This window comes from Staurois parvus, unplaced genomic scaffold (genome assembly GCF_062004578.1).
Source record: "Staurois parvus isolate SC_StPar_1 unplaced genomic scaffold, SC_StPar_1.0 ptg000706l, whole genome shotgun sequence".
In the NCBI taxonomy this organism is placed as follows: Eukaryota; Metazoa; Chordata; class Amphibia; order Anura; family Ranidae; genus Staurois; species Staurois parvus.
Window position 1 is genome coordinate 1,350,802 of NW_028318502.1, and position 21,026 is coordinate 1,371,827.

The following is a 21,026-nucleotide window of genomic DNA, read 5'->3' on the forward strand; positions in this document are numbered from 1 at the left end:
CCCTCAGTAACAATTTTGTGTCTGTCCCTCAGTAACAATTCTGTGGCTGTCCCTGAGTAACAATTCTGTGTCCCTCAGTAACAATTCTGTGTCCCTCAGCAACAATTCTGTGTCTGTCCCTGAGTAACATTTCTGTGTCCCTGAGTAACAGTTCTGTGTCCCTCAGTAACAATTCTGTGTCTGTCCCTGAGTAACAATTCTGTGTCCCTTAGTAACAATTCTGTGTCCCTCAGTAACAATTCTGTGTCCCTCAGTAACAATTCTGTGTCTGTCCCTGAGTAACAGTTCTGTGTCCCTGAGTAACAATTCTGTGTCCCTCAGTAACAATTCTGTGTCCCTCAGTAACAATTCTGTGTCCCTCAGTAACAATTCTGTGTCTGTCCCTGAGTAACAGTTCTGTGTCCCTGAGTAACAGTTCTGTGTCCCTGAGTAACAGTTCTGTGTCCCTGAGTAACAATTCTGTGTCCCTCAGTAACAATTCTGTGTCCCTCAGTAACAATTCTGTGTCCCTGAGTAACAATTCTGTGTCACTCAGTAACAATTCTGTGTCTGTCCCTGAGTAACAATTCAGTGTCTGTCCCTGAGTAACAATTCTGTGTCCCTAAGTAACGTTTCTGTGTCCCTAAGTAACGGTTCTGTGTCTCTAAGTAACGATTCTGTGGCCCTAAGTAACGTTTCTGTGGCCCTAAGTAATGTTTCTGTGGCCCTAAGTAACGATTCTGTGGCCCTAAGTAACGTTTCTGCGGCCCTAAGTAACGTTTCTGCGGCCCTAAGTAATGTTTCTGTGGCCCTAAGTAACGTTTCTGTGGCCCTAAGTAATGTTTCTGTGTCCCTAAGTAACGTTTCTGTGTCCCTAACTCTGTCCCTAATACAGAGAGGTCTGCCTCTCTTGAATGACTGGAGGCAAATGGAGAATTCTAAAATGGCCGCCATTTATAGCTCGACCATTACACAGTGCTGGCTGGCTGGCTGCTGATTGGCTAATGCGATCACATGTCATGAATGAATGCATTATGGGTCAGCGCGCCTTGTCTGCGCGCCTTCCCAGACATCCCCCGCTCCGTCGCCGCACATGTCGCCGCCATTTTAGGAAATTTTTCCAATATTCGAAACGAATTACACTTCGCCTACTTCGATTCGCTCATCTCTAGTTATAAACAATACGACAATTTATTAAAGACTAACAATACAAACATAAACGCAGTGCAATACTAAAACATAATACAGTGCAAATGAACCAAACCACCCACAGATAACAATACATACAATGCAAGCGTCGTCAGGCAGGCCGGGTCAATAACAATCGGGCAGGTAGGAACAGGAGGAGCAGGCAGAGAGTAGTCAGGTCACGAGCCGGGTACAGCAACTAACGGGCAGGTAGGTACAGGGGGTCAGGCAGAGAATGGTCGGGGTCACAAGCCAGGGATAAAACAGGAGAAGTCAGCAGAGGTCCGGATCAGGCAGGGTCAGCAACGAATCAGTCAGACAGGAACAGGAACAGGGATGCAGGTAACAAGATACAGGGGCCCAGGAAAAACACACACCAAGGCCCAGACTGCAGGTCTGGCCATCCCTTAAATACACCTGCATAATCAGCTTCAGGTGTTTGGCTGGCTGCAGGGTTGAGTCTCTGATTGCTGAGAGCACCCGCTGGCCAGCCCTGGTACTGCAGCCCACAAGGCAGGTGAGTCCCACCATTACTGGCAAGTCCATTCCTGACAGCCACTCTTCCTCCGGGAGGGAAATGTTTGGGTCTTTTTCCCATGATCTCACTGATCTGAGAGTCTTAGGGGACTTATCCTCAAAGAAAGTCACATAGATCATGGAAATCAGTTGACATTGGTGGGATTTCAAGCAGCATAGTTCTTCATATCAAGAAAGCAGTCTGCCAAATGCTTGTGGCTTTTGGGAGTTTAGTGTCTCAGTTGAAAATAAAGCCACCACGGGAAAGAAGAGGAAGTAGAAAGGTCTATCAACTGGAGGTTATTTTTAAATACTCCTCTCTCAAAAAACAGAGTGGCCTCTAAGCGGTCTTCAGAACATCCTGGGATTCTGATTCCACCCTCAATGCCAGGTAGAAAATTGGGGTTAAAATTCAGGGGTGTTAATGGGCCTATAATGAAAGAAAACTCATGATCCGAGATTCATGCCTCGTGGAAGCTGCTCAGAGAGGCTGTTGTCCAGAGGTGGTCTGTAGTAACTGCTTGCATATTTCTAATGACCAACCAAAGAAGTCAGGCCAGAGGATTAGGTACACACACTTGTTCAATGGCAATCCTGTCTTTCTGGGCATTATGAAGATGCCAGTCTACGATTCTCACTAGGTGGCATGCTCTGTAATACAATTTGAAGTCTGGCAAGCCTATACCACCTTTATGGCGGGGTAAAACAAGGGTGGATAAATTTAGTCAGGAAGTTTTAGAACTCCATATTAAAGATCTAAAAGCGGTTCTCAATGATTTATAAAATGCTGCTGGGATTTTTATATTGACCGTCGTAAAGACGTATTATAAACGTTGCAGAACAATCATTTTTACAATTGCTTTCCTACCAAACCATGAAAAACATGGCTTGTCCCAGTCTTTCAAATCTCGCTGAATAGATCTAAGTAGAAAATTTTGTGTGTACAGTGACTGGGGATTTGCCGTCATTTGTATGCCCAAGTATGTAATTGCGTCCATTTGTCAGCTAAAGGGGAATTGGTGAACACTTCTCTGCATTAACAAGGAATCCAGAGTAATATTAAGAGTGTAAGATTTGGAGATCTTGATTGCCAGGTTAGCTAAATCACCAAAATGGTGCATCTTGATCCCCCAACAGCGATGGGGGAGAAGATAGAGGATCAGACAGAAAAAGAAGCATATCATCGGCAAAAGCCTTGATCTTGTATGTCTTATTCTTAATGTGAATTCCCTTGATAGACTCCACTTGCCTAAGACAATTTAAAAATGATTCTAAGGTAAGAACGAAAATAATTGGGCAACCCTGTTGAGTGTCATTATGAATTTGGAAGGCGTCCGACAGGTGGCCATTTACTTTGACTCTGGCTGAAGGGGTGGAATACAGCGCAACAATATGTTTGCACATCTGAATCACCAGACCCAAATGAGATAAGACCGACAGCATGTAATCCCAGGCCAACCTGTCAAATGCCTTTTCAGCCTCCATAGACACAAGGAAGCCCCGGACCCCACGATGTTTAACCCGGTGGGTGATACCTACAGCCTTGATCGTATTATCCCACAAAAGCACAAAGTCTACTTGATCCAAGGAGATCCAGGATGCGAGAAAAGGTAGCAAACGGTTTGCTAAGGCTTTTACGTAAAGTTTAACATCCACATTAAGTAAGGGTATGGGTCTATAATTATGGACGATTGCTGGATCCTTTCCTTGTTCATGAATAACCGTTACATGAGCTTCCAACAACTGACTAGAAACCAAAGCATCCTGAGACCATGTGTTAAAAGCGGATAGAAAACGGGGAAGTAGTACCTCATTAAAGCATTTATGATATTGCACATGTAGTCCATCTGGACCAGGGCTTTTCCCAGCTTTCATTTTCTGGAAGGTCCACTTAATCTCTACTTCAGTGAGTGGCTTCTCCAAGTTAGCCATCTTCTTATGGGGATTGCGCAAGGGCAAAACTTAGACAAGTAGTTCTCAGTCATTTTGGTTCTAGAATGTTCATCAATAATCAAGGAAGGTCATAGGTTGTAGAGGGCCTCATAATAGGTCTTGAATTGAGAAGCTATTGCCTGCATACTATGATGGTCAGTGCCAGTCTGATCTCTGATTTTATGCATTCATACTCAATTTACAAGCCTGAGCCATTTTGGCCAACAGCTTGCCACTCTTATTAGCATGTTCATAGAACAGCTTTTGACTCAAAATCAACTGATGCTTAGTCTTCTTCCCCACTCCTCTAACAAGGATTCTCTTGCCCTAGTCAGGGAAGCCATAACTGATGATAATTGCGAGCGCTTATGTTTAAGTCCCAGTCTCTGTATTTTGTCGGTCAATGTCTTAACTTTTGCTTGACTTTCTGATTTGCGCCATTTCGCAAGGGCTATAAAGGTACCCCTAAACACACATTTATGTGCCTCCCAGATCATGTTTTCATGAAAATAATCTCTTATATGATTGTTGATCATAGCGATCTGTGCAGGATCACTCAAAAGAGAGGGGTTCAGTTTCCAGTTTTTTTTGTCCTACAGTCCCTCTCTGGAAATTGTATTGTGAGATTGGGTTATGGTCCAATAGATACATTGGATCAATGGAGGCCGCTGACAAATATGACAGGTTTGGTTGCAATAAAAATAAGTAGTCTATCTGCGAATACTTACAATGTGGTGCAGAATAAAAAGAGTAATCCTTGACCAAAGGATTTGAGGTACGCCAGGTGTTGTGGAGCATGAGGGATGCATGATGTTTTTTAAGGGTGTTTATGGTAGTCTGACTGTCATAGACATAAAGCAGGCCATACAGTATGATTGTTTGGGAAAAACTGAGTAGACTTACTGCACCTTCTGCAACACTCTTCTAATGCTACTCAGTTCTCTCCCTTCTGCATCCTTGCACCCCTGGGGTACTGCATTACAGCACTTTCAAAATGTAGTTACTGTTTACCAATAGCAGTTCATTGTTTGTAATTTATGTTGTCTGCAATTGCCATTTAAATCATTTTTTTTCCTGTGAGAGTCTTAGTTTTATGAGCTGTGCCTAAACTGTAATCTCAGAATTAACCATTTTGTGTGGTTTGAAAACCTCTCAATATCCTGCAGAGTTGACTTTGAAGAGTACAGAAGCATCATAGCGATGATCTATGCTATCAATGAGATTAACAAGGATCCCGATGTTCTGCCCAATGTCACCCTGGGCTATCATATATTTAGTACTTGTCGTGATGCAAAGAAAACTTTGGGATATGCCATAAAGATATTGTCTGGAGAGAAGGAAGCTGCTAACTATTGCTGTAAGGAACATGGAGAAGTGGCCGGCTTTATTGGTGACAGTAATTTCAATTCAAATTATGCATTGGCCCAGTTACTTAGTCTGTATCGGTATACACAGGTAAGTGATCACTGCAATATACATTGCTCAAAAAAATTAAAGGAACACTTTGAAAACACATCAGATCTCAATGGGGAAAAATATAATCCTGGATATCTATACTGATATGGACTAAATAATGTGTTAAGAATGTAAGAATGCCCCATTGTTTGATGGAAATGAAAATTATGAACCTACAGAAGACTGAATTCAAAGACACCCCAGAAATCAAAGTGAAAAAATGATGCAGCAGGCGAGTCCATTTTGCTGACATTTCATTGCAGCAACTCAGAACGGTCCTCAGTAGTTTGTATGGCTCCACATGCTTGTATGCATGCCTGACAACATCGAGACATGCTCCTAATGATACAACGAATGGTGTCCCGGGATATTTTCTCCCAGATCTGGACCAGGGCATCACTGAGCTCCTGGACAGTCTGCGGTACAACCTGGCGGCGTCGGATGGACCGAAACATGATATCCCAGAGGTGTTCTATTGGATTTAGATCAGGCAAACGTGGGGACCATTCAATGGTATCAATTCCTTCATCCTCCAGGAACTGCCTGCATACTCTCGCCACCTCAGGCTGGATATTGTCTTGCACCAGGAGGAACCCAGGACCCACTGCGTCTGACAATGGGTCCAAGGATTTCATCCTGATATCTAATATCAGTCAGGGTGCCATTGTCTAGCCTGCAGAGGTCTGTGCCTCCCTCCATGGATATGCCTCCCCAGACCATTACTGACCCACCACCAAAACGGTCATGCTGAACCATGTTACAGGCAGCAGATCGTTCTCCACGGCTTATCCAGACCCTTTCACGTCTGTCACATGTGCTCACGGTGAACCTGCTCTCATCTGTGAAAAGCACAGGGCGCCAGTGGTGGACCTGCCAATTCTGGTGTTCATTGGCAAATTCCAATTGAACTCTGTGGTGCTGGGAGTGAGCACATGGCCCACTAGAGGACATTGGGCCCTCAGGCCACCCTCATGAAGTCTGTTTCTGATTGTTTGGTCAGAGACATTGACATCAGTGGCCTGCTGGAGGTCATTTTGTAGGGCTCTGCCAGTGCTAGTTCTGTTCTTGCATAAATGAGCAGATACCGGTCCTGCTGATGGGTTAGGGAACTTCTACGGCCCTGTCCAGCTCTCTTAGAGTAACTGCCTGTCTCCTGGAATCTCCTCCATGCTCCTGAGACTGTGCTGGGAGACACAGCAAACCTTATGGCAATGTCACATATTGATGTGCCATCCTGGAGGAGTTAGACTACTCTGTAGGGTCCAGGTATGGCCTCATGCTACCAGTAGTGACACTGACCCTAACCAAATGCAAAACTATTTCAATGGGCTCCTTTGAGGCATTTTACATGTTGGTTGGATACACTATTATCATCCTTGATGTAGTGCTGTTTGAATCTGGGAGACTCATGGTTTTGAGAGTGGCGTTGTGGTAAGATTTGAAAATCATTCTAATGTAGGAAGGCTTGAGCTTTCATTGTAATTGACTGTCTCTCTTTTTTTTCTTTTGTTCCTCTAAAGTCAGTTTGAATTCTATTTCTTCTGGCAACCTACTTGTCATTACATTGTCCATCTTCCTCCTTTTCTGTAATATACGGTTGAAGGAAATATCGTTTTTTTATACCATACTATCTGAGGTTTCCTCCTGTACTTATCAACAACCTATTATCATGTAGGTCCTCTTAACATTTAGGGGAAAGTGTTCAACCCAAAATTCCGCTGGGGCTTTTGTCATTCTGGGTGGATGTCACTTGACGTCCTCCCGGAATGCTCCTCATATGCTCCCATGCAGCTGTGCTGCAGGTGCAATCTGTCACCAACTGTGTCCATGACAGATCACTGTCCTATCCAGCTGCCAGTACTATGTGATAGCTGTGACCAATCACAGCAGATCACATGACAATTGTAAACCATGAATGTCTTAATTAGGCTGGCTAGCTCACTTGTAGGTCCTCAGTCAGGAGAGTCTTAGTTTAATCTTGAGAATTGAGTAAAACACCTGCAACCAGTGTCCCCAAAAAGAATAAACTCTGAATATAAAACAGTATGAAATCTTGCCTCTTCTGCCGGCTTAGTTGGGGCCCTGAATTGGTGCTCAATGCAAAGTGCTGTCCTTTTAGGTAGTGCGATGAACAGCATTATTCTCTTTTGAGAGACAGACTCATTGGCACAAATCACTTTAGGTAAGGTGAGCTGAGGTGGCTGACAACATTCACTTTAGAATGAGGAGCGGTAGGCTGAAGTTAATATAAGATATGTAGCTGTTGGAAAAAGTCACTCTAGGATATGAAGCAGTAGGCCAGTTTACCTTGAGGTGTGACATGGTTAGCAAAGTCACTTTAAGGGAGTGATTCTATGGGCTTGATGGACTCTAAGATAAGCTTGATAATAACCGCAAAGGAAGCCTCCTTAGATGGCCTGGACAGAAGTGGATGTAGTCACTTGAAACAGACTCTGCCTAGCAGGGAACAAGGGGTTAACTCAGTTCAGCAACCTGCAAGCAGAGTTTTGCAAAAAGAATTTTGAACATACACCGATCAGCCATAACTTTATGACCACTGACAGGTTAAGGAAATAACATTATTTAATTACAGTGGCAACCTGCAAGCAGAGATCACGATGGCAGAATGAAGGATGGCAGTCTGAAACTTGAAGAACCTGAATGGTAGCAAGCTGATTATAACTGAATATGATGATATGTGTGCCAGGAACCCTCTCATCCAATCCTTGTGTGGTGATCAGTAGAGTCAATGGGGGGCAGGTAGTGGGGGCCCCCTTTGATTTAAGATGTGGCTATGATGGAAGCAACTCTCATGCTCCTGCACCTAACAGGTTTCCTAGAGGTGGCCTCTGTCACCTGATGCTCGTCTTGACAGTAATCTCTCCAGTTCCTCCAGCAGCTGTGCTTGCTCTGGTCCAGTCCGGTCCAGTCTGGAACAGCACAGGTCATCACAAACAATCACATGCACCCAAACCTTCCAAAATCTCTCTCCAACTCCCCACTGTCTTCCCAGGCTATGGCAAATAAAATGCTGAATGTTGTCATATTGAGAATAAGGAAAGTTCTGCATTCATAGAAACAACATAAAGTGTTCGAATAATAACATCCCAATAAAATATTTCCCAACATTTCATCTAGATCAATTATCAAGTCACTGACCATCGCCTGAGTGATGGAAAAACCTTTCCAACTTTATTCCGTATGACACCAGATGATGGGGCCCGTTTTACAGCTATTATTAAATTTATCCAGCATTTTGGGTGGAACTGGGTTGGAATAATATCATCAGGGAGTGGCGACGGGGATGATGAGTCCCAAGAACTGAGTAAGATGATGAGACTACATGGGATCTGCACAGATTATATTATTCAACTCACTTCAGATGAAGCCTCTTATATTCAGAAAAGGAGAACTGTTAGTGAATCATCAGCTGAGGTTGTCATAATATGTGGAACTTTTACAGTAAACTTTTTTTATTTAGTTTCTGGTATACGCTCTGTTATAAACAATATCACATTTATTCTCTCACAATCATGGAATAAAGTAAGAAGTATACTTTCCTATGACTGTACACCACTCAACTGCAGCTTCATATTTATATGGCAACCGAAAGGAGCAATAAACTTTAATATTTATGGTGACGGTGCCAACATCTCCGACTGTCTAACTGACCCAATACTGGAAGATATTTGGATTTATGAGTTTCACTGCCTTTCCCCAAACTCACACAAAAATAACTTTTTCAGATCAAAGTATCAAAGTATTTCCACAAAACCTTGTACAAAGGTAATAGATTTGTCATTCATATTTTCTCGTTATTCAACTATGCCCGCTTGTGTGGTCGTGGCTGTAAATGTTCTGTCCAATGCTCTACACAGAATGTACATGAAGAGAAATACATCTGAGCAAAATGGATTACAGCACAGAGTAAGTTGGAGAATACGTGTTTATCTTACTAGGATCCTATATTATAAAATACAAGTAATTACGTAATTTAGGTGAGATGGACAGCTATCTCCACCCTTCCTCTCACTGTCTGGACAATCACTGTCTGGGCAATCACTGTCTGGGCAATCACTGTCTGGCCAATCACTGTCTGAACAATCACTGTCTGGGCAATCACTGTCTGGGCAATTACTGTCTGAACAATCACTGTCTGGGCAATCACTGTCTGGGCAATTACTGTCTGAACAATCACTGTCTGGGCAATCACTGTCTGGGCAATCACTGTCTGGGCAATCACTGTCTGGGCAATCACTGTCTGGGCAATCACTGTCTGGGCAATCACTGTCTGGGTTTCTCTGTTTTAAAAATTATAAAACAAATGGGCAGCCTTTATAATAGGAGTGTGTGTGTGTGTGTGGGGGGGGGGTATAAAGGGAATGTTATTCTTTTATTGATCTTTTAAATGAATTGCTTTATACACGGCATGTTAGGAGTCACATTCAAGTAGTCCAGATTATATATATATTTTATATGCATTATGTACATTTATATTCATTATATTTATTTGTGTAAGTAATAAAATCATTCATAAAGAGATTGGTCAAAAGGTTGTACACATAGACACATATTCCAAGCTGTGCATTGTGCAAATACGTTTCCAGTACTCTTGTATCACCAAATATTAAAAACTTTTTTTTGCGATCTTCTCCACTTCTTCAGGACAGGGTCTATGGAACACCCTGGTATATACAGTATACATCCTTACATAGAATAATCTACAAATATTGATATAACAATTCTATATAGTAACAATCCTGTGCCCTGTCATAGTGTGAAAGGGGTTTTGTGTTACCCAAGGTTCTCATCCATGGAAGTTGAGGGGATCCAAGGCGCTTGTATAATACAGCAGAAACTTCCTCAAAGTTTGATAAAACCCGGTTTGGGCTCTGGAACCCTGAGACTTTCTGGATACTTGGGAGGGATGACATCTCCAATCCTGGGTCCAGTTTTTTCAGACAACCAGCATTCTGATTGTACAGGTGTGCACAGCCCTTTTAGAAAACTGACGATGGTTGATGGCTCCTCCCTCCCGAGGAGACCGCTGCAAGTTGAGCAGCACGAACATGAACACACAAAGGACATGTACCTATCTGCATGAAATTACACAACAGTTTATTAAAAAAAGTGTCAAAATCAGCTGTGCATGAGTGTGGTGGACTAGAGACAGTATTCATATATTTGTATAGATACAGCACCAGGGAATATGAAAAAGCCTTTCTGCCTTCAAACGGCTGGGGTAGTCCAAATAGTGACTGCAAAGAGACAAACAGGGCACAAGCCTAGTGCATTATCCCAGGGATAGTTTAGCCACCTTCCGCCCACCATATAATGTAATGACGGGCACAAGGTGGTTCTCTGGTTCTGATAGGACGTCATATGACGTCCTTCTATTCTCACCGCGCATGCGCGGCTCAGGAAGTGCACAGCGTGGCGATCGCCGGTGCACTGTATCCCTCAGACACAGCGGATCACGGAAAGAGCCGAAGATGTCGGCTCGGTCATGTGATCAGCTGTGTCCAATCAAAGCTGATCACATGTAAACATGGAAATGCCGGTTATCAGCATTTCTCTCCTCTCGAGCTGTCACGCTGACAGAGGAGAGGAGAGCCGGTAATCGGCTTTCCGTGGAGGGGACATGTACACTGATCATCAAGGCACTGATGATTAGTGTGGCCCCAGAAGTGCCACCTGTCAGTGTCCATCAGTGCCAGCAGTCAATGCTCATCAGTGCCACGTGCCAGTGCCCATCAATGCCACATATCAGTGCATACCAGTGCACATCAATGCCACATATCAGTGCCCATCTGAGCTGCCTTTCAATGTCACCCATCAGTGCCAGTCAGTGCCACCTATCAATGCCAATCAGTGCCACCGATCAGTGCTGCCAATCAGTGCCACCTATCAGTGCCAGTCAGTGTCGCCTATCAGTGAGCATCAGTGCCACCTATCAATGCCAGTCAGTGTCACCTATCAGTGCCAGTCAGTGCCACCTAACAGTGCCAGTCAGTGCTGCCTAACAGTGCCAGTCAGTACCGCCTATCAGTGCCAGTCAGTGCTCCCTATCAGTGCCATATATCAGTGTCATGTATCAGTGCTGCCTTTCAGTGTCCGTCAGTGATGCCTGTCAATGCCCATCAGTGCCACCTACCAGTGCCTCCTCATCAGTGCCCATCATTGCCAATCACAGCTGATCACATGTAAGCACGGAAATGCCAGTTATCGGCATTTCTCTCCTCTTGAGCTGTCACGCTGACAGAGGAGAGGAGAGGAGAGCCGGTAATCGACTTTCTGCGGAGGGGACATGTACACTGATCATCAGGGCACTGATGATCAGTGTGCCCTGATGATCAGTGTGGCCCCAGAAGTGCCACGTGCCAGTGCCCATCAGTGCCACATCAATGCCACATATCAGTGCCCATCTGAGCTGCCTTTTAATGTCACCCATCAGTAATGCCAATCAGTGCCACCTATCAGTGCTGCCAATCAGTGCCACCTATCAGTGCCAGTCAGTGTCGCCTATCAGTGCGCATCAGTGCCAGTCAGTGTCGCCTAACAGTGCCAGTCAGTGCCGCCTATCAGTGCCAATCAGTACCAGTCAGTGCTGCCTATCAGCGCCGCCTATCAGTGCCATGTATCAGTGTCATGTATCAGTACTGCCTTTCAGTGCCCATCAGTGATGCCTGTCAATGCCCATCAGTGCAACCTACCAGTGCCTCCTCATCAGTGCCCATCAGTGCCACCTATCAGTGTCCATCAGTGCAGCCTATCAGTGCCCATCACTGCAGCCTCATTAGCACACATCAGTGAAGGAGAAAAATCACTTATTTACAATATTGTATGACAAAAACTAAGAAAAAACTTTTTTTTTTCAAAATTTTTAGCGGTTTTTGGTTTGTTTAAGAAAAAATAAAAATCCCAGAGGTGATTATATACCACCAAAAGAAAGCTCTATCTGTCTCAAAAAAATGATAAAAATGTCATATGACTACAGTGTTGCATGACCGCGCAATTGTCATTCAAAGTGTGACAGCACTGAAAGCTGGAAATTGGCCTGGACAGGAAGGGGGTAGAAGTGCCCTGTAGGCGAGGGGTTAATTAAACAAAATGTGTGTGAACAGCATGTCAGGCCACTGCCTTGTGGTACAGTGGTGGGTCAGAACTAGAAGAATCAAATGCCAAAGGGACGCAGTCCATGATCCAAAAACTGTCTTACACATTTTGAGGGTAAACCCTCTACTTCCGAGCCAAATCATTTGTCTCTGAGGATACGGGTTTATCCTTGAAACACATAAGCCGCTATTTGGACCTTGGATGGTGTTCTTTGGCATTTGTTTCTTCTGGTTCTGACTTACCAATGTACCACGAGGCAGTGGTCTGACTTGCTGTTCACAGACATTGTTTGGGAGTCTGTTTTTATCCTTTTTCATTCATCTATCCTTGGGATAATGCACTAGGCTGGGGTGCTGTTTGTCTCTTTGGAACAGGACGACACAGTTCCAGTTGTCACAGTAGCAGCGTGTGAACACCATTGTGTTCTGTATTGGGAGTCTGAGTTCTAGAGAGCCGTGTAGTCCGAGGTGAGCTCCCTTATAGCCAGGGGCTGTGTTTTTGCTTCTCATTTCTGTGTGGAAGCTGAACCCCTGTTTGGGAATCCTGATGTGAGGATCCTTTACTTTTAAATTGCTTTAAATGAACGTGGGCAAATAAAGCCCTTCAATGGACTTCACTGACTGGACTGAAGATCATGAACTGTTCTACCAAATCCGAGATTTTTTAAATTTAAATCACATTAAAAAGAAAATGATGTCTCCAGTCTATGATAACACAAAATCACTTGGATCCACTCCCACTCCTATACACCAGTGCCATCTTAATAGCATCATGGGCCCCTAGGCAAAGTAGTTCACTGGGGCTCCTACTAGCCTATATCAGGTTTCCCTATCACTGTTCCCATATACTGTTCATCAGATGTCCCCATCACAATCTCCCCATACATCAGGTGTCCCCATCACAGTGTCCCTGTACATCAGGTTTCCTCATCACAGTGCCCCATACATCAGGTGTTCCCATACATCCGGTGTCCCCCATCACAGTGTCCCCATACATAAGGTGTCCCCCACCACAGTGTCCCCACAAAGCCGGGATCCCTCTCCACAGGGGTCCCCTTACAGCAGGTGCTCCCCATCATAGTATCCTCATACATCAGTTGTCCCCATACATCAAAGTTATGCCTTCCCCCCTTCACTGTTGTACTCACAGCCATCTGCAATGAAGACAGTTCCTTCTTACTCTCCCACACTGAGACTGAGATGAGTTCTCAGTCTCAGTGCCCATTTTCTGCTACCCATGCAGGAGGGAGATGAAAGCTGAATCCTCTCTCCAGCAGAAACCAGATGTTGCTCCTTGTTCAGTTACTCCTGACAAATTAGAGCGGCATGAGTGACCAAATCGGGAAGAAGACAAGCCAGTGGAAGCAGGGTGATGCCCCAGATTGTTTTCTTGCCATACTGCATCCTGTTCTACTGTTTTTCCAGGAATGTTCTGTTGGGAAACCTTGGGTCATGCCATTCATGTGAATGTTACATGACACATACCACCTACCTAAACATTGTTGTTGACCAAGTACACCCCTTCATGGAAATTATGTTCCCTGATGGCAGCTGCCTCTTTGTCAGGGCAGAGCTGTGGAACGGACAGGTAGGCCTAGTGGCAGGGTAACGCACTGACTGGCGACAACCACCACCAACAGACCGAAGTCCCTCAGGGCGCGGATTCTAAGTCCCAGGCTGCCCTTCACCAGGGCCCCTGATGGTGGGGATGGACTTGACGCAGCCAGGAACCAGGTCGCGGCCCCCGAGACACCCCGGCTGCGGTAATGGCCGCCGCCAATGGCATGTAGCTGGTGAGAATGACAATAGCGTAGTCAGGCAAGCCGGGTCAACAACAACGGGACAAAACGGTACAGAACAGTAGACAGAGAATAACAGGTCACGGGCCGGGTTCAGCAACGGAAGGTCAGATCGAAGGAAAACGCAGAGAATGGTCTTAGTCACAAGCCGAGTCAAATACCAGAAGAGTCACGAGCGTATACACAGAGCTGTAGCAAGACAAAGACACAAGACACAAGTGCAAAGAGCATGTGCGGATCACAGGCTTATATGTACTCAGCCACACCCCTCTGGGGGATGGACCTCAGAGACCTGAAGGCATAAAAGATTCCCACCATGCTCAGCAAAAATCCAAGATGGATGCCAGCACATGGAGTAACATAACCTCTGGGAAAAGGTAGGACCTTGACACTCTTTCAGTAATATAATTTGCCCTGCCATACTGCAAACATTCTTCAAAAAAGAGTTTTCTTCTGCAGCTACTACAGACTGTTGACATTGACTCTAGTTGCAAAAAACAACAGGGATATAAAAAGAAATCCAATGGGTTCCAACTGAGATTAACCCGAGTGTAGAGCTATTTGTCATATGAGTGGTGGAGGAGATCAAGAATATGGCCTTAGGATCTATACAAAACCTTACATTACTTACCTACAAAACCTTCAGACAAAGAAGGTAACATTGTGGCAATTATTATTTGGCCATACATAATGATGTGTTTGAAAATTCTTAACCCTTTCTATGCCCTGACATGGGGGGGGGTTTGCACACACTCACAGCAGCTGCAAGTGTTCCCAACAGAAGATGGAAGTGTTCTGGAGGCCAGGCAACCACACAATCACTTTCAAACACCCCCAGTAACAGCCGCCTAAAAAACAATAAAAAAAAAATTGGAAAGAATGAAACTTACACCAAAGAACTTAAAATAACCCCTTCAAAATTCTGAGTCCCCCAACCCCCGCACGTATGCATGTATGAACGTAATTGCATGCATTAGGAAATCCTATGAGGGAAAACATTGATTGTGCTACACATTTTACATATCACCGTACATGCTGGAGGGAGACCAAAAATTCTGGCACTAGAGCTCCTAGAGAACTCTGAACCGATGACCTGTAAAGCTTTGCCCATCCACTTGCCCTCCAGAAGATTTACCCCCCTTCATGGCCAGGCCATTTTTTTTTTTTTGCTTTACGGTGCTGCATTACCCTAACTGAAAATTGTGCGGTCATGCAACACTGTACATTCCCCCTTTTTCCCCACAAATAGAGCTTTCTTTTTCCTTTATGAACAACATTGCATGACCGTGCAATTGTCAGTTAAAGTACCGCAGCGCCTTATTGCAAAAAATGGCCTGGTCAGGTGAGGGGGGGGGGGTAAATCCTCTGGAGGGCAAGTGGTTAAGGTTTGACATGCTGGTTATATATTTGGTCTTTTATATTTTATAAAAAATTGGTAAATACATTGTGTCTGTGTGCCCTAAATATATCTCTAGTGTAGTTTGCACTGAAATTTTGTTTTTCCTAAACTGGTGCACCAATCTTGTGTGACATAAAAAATTGGGAGTTTTATATAATCTTTAGGATTAAATGATTTTTTAATCATTGCAAAAAATACAAAAAATGGCTCTGAACAGTTCATAATAATCAATTCCAATCACTCCATATGAAACTTTTTCTGTCCTCTGCTTACCTCTCTTGAAGCAAAAATATAAATAGAATAGACAGAAAAATGTACATTTTTTGAGTCTACTAAATATATACATACAGAGTTGTGCAATCTGAATATAAAATGAATGATTGATGATTCTCTGGATTATTAGGACAGGGGATTCTATTCATATCAGAGGAGACATTGCAGGAGAACCAATAGTGAAGAATAAGTGATTCTCCTGGTTCATTCATTTATAGAAAGACCGCCGAGTCACTTGGATGGAGCTCTCTCACTGTTTTGTGTTTTGTTAAGAAATTCCAGAACTCTTCTATCTGTATATAGTAATCTGTGAATTTTTGTCTTCCATGAAAAGCTGCATAAATATGTGAGAAAAGTTCACTTCATGGACCTAGCAGAAGGTAAGGTCTACTTCAACGAGAGAAGAGAAATTCCAACCAATCTTCTGTTACACTACTTGACTGTGAATAATACAGTCTTTTATTATGCCACAGTTTCCATTATTGAAGGCCCAGATTATGTGCCTGAAAGGTTTCCAAATCTGAGTATGTCCTGGTTGTGGAAAAATGGCAAAGTAAGAAATGACTTGATTGTTTTCTGTTTATATACAGTATGTAGCTCTACCTCCTCAGGGGCCGCTTGATAACGCTTGTCCCCAGTGGTTGCCCTGACCTTGCAAGTCTTCCAACACTTCTTTGACCAAGCCCCGGTGTGTGGGGCGAAACATGTCAGGGGGCCTGGATGGAGCAGCACTGGCTGATGCCACACTCATCCACATATTCATGGCCTGGGTCAATGAGCGGTGTTTCTTCCATTCACTGATGATGCTCCTACACCCCTCAATGATGTATAGGCCTCTGCTCCCTTCACTGCAACCAGCAGGGACATCCTTGTCTCAGCTTAGAACAGGACAGCAAGTTATACCTATACCTCCCGACATCTGACACTCTGGGTTCAGACATTTTTCAATAGTATAGAACCGTATTTTTCAACCATTTTCCAGTCAGGGCACCCTTGAAAAGAAATTTTAGTCTTGAGGTATTTCAGTCTAAGGCTTGGTTCCCATTACTGCTGTCAGTAATACGTGCAAAATTGTGCATGTTCCTGACACGCAGACACACACACTGCTCTTTAGCAGATGCACAGGGGTGCCATTCATTCTTAATAGTACCCCCACACATTGGTAAATGCCATGTGTTTTTGGTGCAGTCACAGAAAACCATTTGGGATTTTAAAGGAACCAGATATCAAATAATGACAACTATGTATCAACATACATACAAATGTTTATTTTTACACAAGAAAAAAAGATTATACATAAAACACATTAAAAAAAGAAAAAGATTCTGAATCATTAATATGGGTCCACCCAAAACCAATATCCAACCCTCTATATCCGTATGATACTTGTAGATCAAGATAGTCAAATGCTCTGACCACGTACAGTACTATAAATAGGTTTTATACAAAGAGGGGGAGAAGAGGGTCACCGATGAGCTCTACACGTTTCGCGGTCCAAGCAGCTTCATCAGAAGTACAGATCAGAATCTATTACAATTTATAAAACAATATACAGTAAGTATATACACAATGACAAAACATAACAACATAGATACAAATACACATCACATCTTCCCTTTACCACTTCATTTTCTTCCCCAAGATTCATGATGGGTATTCAGGCATAACAATCAGCCCAAGACCCCACAGTGAGGGAGAGACATCCCCGGGACCATGCGCCACCCCCAAATCGAGACCACTGGAGCATACTAGGACAGAAGGGGCCACCATCCCACCAGCCTCTAACATTTTCAATGTATCCTACATGGTTGTATAAATATATAGTATGCAGTAATATACTATGATAAGTACATTCCTAATTATAACACAAATACTATGTAATACCACTTGCACCCAGTCTCTGGAGTTAATTACCAACAATGTCTACACCAAATTCATTGGTAATATTCCCTTAATCAACCCAAATTTCATTGCTGATTGTTAGCAACTGACCATATACAGTCAGGTCCATAAATATTGGGACATGGACACAATTCTAACATTTTTGGCTCTATACACCACCACAATGGATTTGAAATGAAACAAACAAGATGTGCTTTAACTGCAGACTGTCAGCTTTAATTTGAGGGTATTTACATCCAAATCAGGTGAACGGTGTAGGAATTACAACAGTTTGCATATGTGCCTCCCACTTGTTAAGGGACCAAAAGTAATGGGACAGAATAATAATCATAAATCAAACTTTCACTTTTTAATACTTGGTTGCAAATCCTTTGCAGTCAATTACAGCCTGAAGTCTGGAACGCATAGACATCACCAGACGCTGGGTTTCATCCCTGGTGATGCTCTGCCAGGCCTCTACTGCAACTGTCTTCAGTTCCTGCTTGTTCTTGGGGCATTTTCCCTTCAGTTTTGTCTTCAGCAAGTGAAATGCTCAATCGGATTCAGGTCAGGTGATTGACTTGGCCATTGCATATCATTCCACTTCTTTCCCTTAAAAAACTCTTTGGTTGCTTTTGCAGTCTGCTTTGGGTCATTGTCCATCTGCACTGTGAAGCGGCGTCCAATGAGTTGTGAAGCATTTGGCTGAATATGAGCAGATAATATTCCCGAAACACTTCAGAATTAATCCTGCTGCTTTTGTCAGCAGTCACATCATCAATAAATACAAGAGAACCAGTTCCATTGGCAGCCATACATGCCCACGCCATGACACTACCACCACCATGCTTCACTGATGAGGTGGTATGCTTAGGATCATGAGCAGTTCCTTTCCTTCTCCATACTCTTCTCTTCCCATCACTCTGGTACAAGTTGATCTCGGTCTCATCTGTCCATAGGATGTTGTTCCAGAACTGTGAAGGCTTTTTTACATGTTGTTTGGCAAACTCTAATCTGGCCTTCCTGTTTTTGAGGCTCGCCAATGGTTTCCATCTTGTGGTGAACCCTCTGTATTCACTCTGGTGAAGTCTTCTCTTGATTGTTGACTTTGACACACATACACCTACCTCCTGGAGAGTGTTCTTGATCTGGCCAACTGTTGGGAAGGGTGTTTTCTTCACCAGGGAAATAATTCTTCGGTAATCCACCAGTTGTTTTCCGTGGTCTTCCGGGTCTTTTGGTGTTGCTGAGCTCACAGGTGCGTTCCTTCTTTTTAAGAATGTTCCAAACAGTTGTTTTGGCCACGCCTAATGTTTTTGCTATCTCTCTGATGGGTTTGTTTTGTTTTTTCAGCCTAATGATGGCTTGCTTCACTGATAGTGACAGCTCTTTGGATCTCATCTTGAGAGTTGACAGCAACAGATTCCAAATGCAAATAGCACACTTGAAATGAACTCTGGACCTTTTATCTGCTCATTGTAATTGGGATAATGAGGGAATAACACACACCTGGCCATGTAACAGCTGAGAAGCCAATTGTTCCATTACTTTTGGTCCCTTAACAAGTGGGAAGCACAAATGCAAACTGTTGTAATTCCTACACCGTTCACCTGATTTGGATGTAAATACCCTCAAATTAAAGCTGACAGTCTGCAGTTAAAGCACATCTTGTTTGTTTCATTTTGAATCCATTGTGGTGGTGTATAGAGCCAAAAATGTTAGAATTGTGTCCCAATATTTATGGACCTGACTGTACATTATCTATAATAAATTACAAGCAATATAATTATCTAAGGCCCACAATGGGGACCCCCATGGTTATTTAACCTCCAAGCTCAAGTGAGGGTAGCAGTTTCAAGTTTTTTGTTTTATACATAGGTCATGCAAGAAGTATAAGTCACGTGAATACAGAACTTGGAGACTAGCCAATGTAATACTTGTTATGGGATACATATTATATGCAATGGTCTTTCTTTTTATTTATATTCTGGGTGCATGGGGTGTTCAGTAAAGTGCCTGACCTCAATCCTACCAGTGTAGGGGCTTCTTGGTGCTGTACTGTCTCCTGCTTGGTGGGCCAATCAGGAACCCAATGCTTGAGCTGGTTCATTTATCCACCCCTCTGCTTGGTTTACCGGCATATAGGAGTTGTGTTCCGGCATATGTGTCCTATTTCCTATGAAGGAAGTGACAACACTGGTGCCATTTGATGATGCAGGTGGGTGGACTTCTGTGGGAGTATATATTGGCCAGTCCTGGGCTTCATTTCCTTTTTTTTGGACTATGTTGCATGTCCCTGATGGTGGTAGTGGTGGTGGTAGCAAATCTTCCTAATATGCAAAGGGATTAACAGTCTATTCTACATGGTATGTATACATTGTTTCATCTTGTATGTATATCTTAGTACTTGTCCCTAGGGTTTGATAGTTATCAAATATTTTTTATATTAGATTAGGGATCAAGTTATTATTGTATTGCTGGATTTTGAAGTTGAGCTAAAACCATGGGCATCCCAATTGCGAGCCTTAGATAATTATATTGCTTGTAATTTATTACAGATTATGTACACTGCTCAAAAAATTAAAGGAACACTTTAAAAACACATCAGATCTCAATGGGGAAAAATATCATCCTGGATATCTATACTGATATGGATGGGGTAATGTATTAAGAATGTAAGGATGCCCCATCATTTCATGGAAATGAAAATGATTGACCTACAGAGGACTGAATTCAAAGACATCCCGAAAATCAAAGTGAAAAAATGATGCAGCAGGCGAGTCCATTTTGCTGACATTTTATTGCAGCAACTCAAAATGGTACTCGGTAGTTTGTATGGCCCCCATGTGCTTGTATACATGTCTGACAACGTCGGAGCATACTCCTAATGAGACATTGGATAGTGTTTTGGGTATTTCTTCCCAGATCTGGACCAGGGCATCACTGAGCACCCGGACAGTCTGAGGTGCAACATGGCAGTGCAGGATGGACCAAAACATGATGTCCCAGAGGTAGTTTATTGGATTTAGATCAGGCAAGTGCGGTATCAGTGGTATCAATTCCTTCATCCTCCAGGAACTGCCTGCATACTCTCACCACATGAGGCTGGGCATTGTCATGCACCAGGAGGAACCCAGGAACCATTGCATCAGCGTAGGGTCTGACAATGGGTCTAAGGATTTCATCCTGATACCTAAAGGCAGTCAGGGTGCCATTATCTAGCTTGTAGAGGTCTGTGCGTCCCTCCATGGATATGCCTCCCCAGACCACGACTGACCAAAATGGCCATGCTGAATGATGTTACAGGCAGCATAATGTACTCCATGGCTCCTCCAGACAATTTCACATCTGTCACATGTGCTCAGGGTGAACCTGCTCTCATCTGTGAAAAGCACAGGGCGAAATGGTGGACCTACCAATTATGGTGTTCAATGGCAAATGCCAAATGAGCTCTATGGTTCTGGGCAGTGAGCACAGGGCCCACTAGAG

At 43.5% G+C, this 21,026-nt stretch overlaps 1 protein-coding gene across 1 annotated transcript; it reads left to right on the forward strand.

The window, feature by feature from the left end:
• Positions 1 to 4,815: 4,815 nt before the first annotated feature.
• LOC149445855 (vomeronasal type-2 receptor 1-like) lies at positions 4,816 to 16,306 on the forward strand. Its single transcript, XM_089653309.1, has 3 exons — positions 4,816 to 5,070; positions 8,209 to 8,997; positions 16,247 to 16,306. The coding sequence occupies exons 1-3, from the start codon at positions 4,816 to 4,818 to the stop codon at positions 16,304 to 16,306; spliced, it is 1,104 nt and encodes a 367-aa protein (XP_089509435.1).
• The last annotated feature ends 4,720 nt before the right edge of the window (positions 16,307 to 21,026 follow it).

Excerpts from the sequence above, each read along its gene's own strand:
- LOC149445855 (XM_089653309.1), top strand. The coding sequence starts at position 4,816 with ATGATCTATGCTATCAATGAGATTAACAAGGATCCCGATGTTCTGCCC. Across the intron at positions 5,071-8,208 it reads GTCTGTATCGGTATACACAG|ATCAATTATCAAGTCACTGA; the intron begins GTAAGTGATCAC and ends CATTTCATCTAG. Across the intron at positions 8,998-16,246 it reads AAAATGGATTACAGCACAGA|TATGTAGCTCTACCTCCTCA; the intron begins GTAAGTTGGAGA and ends GTTTATATACAG.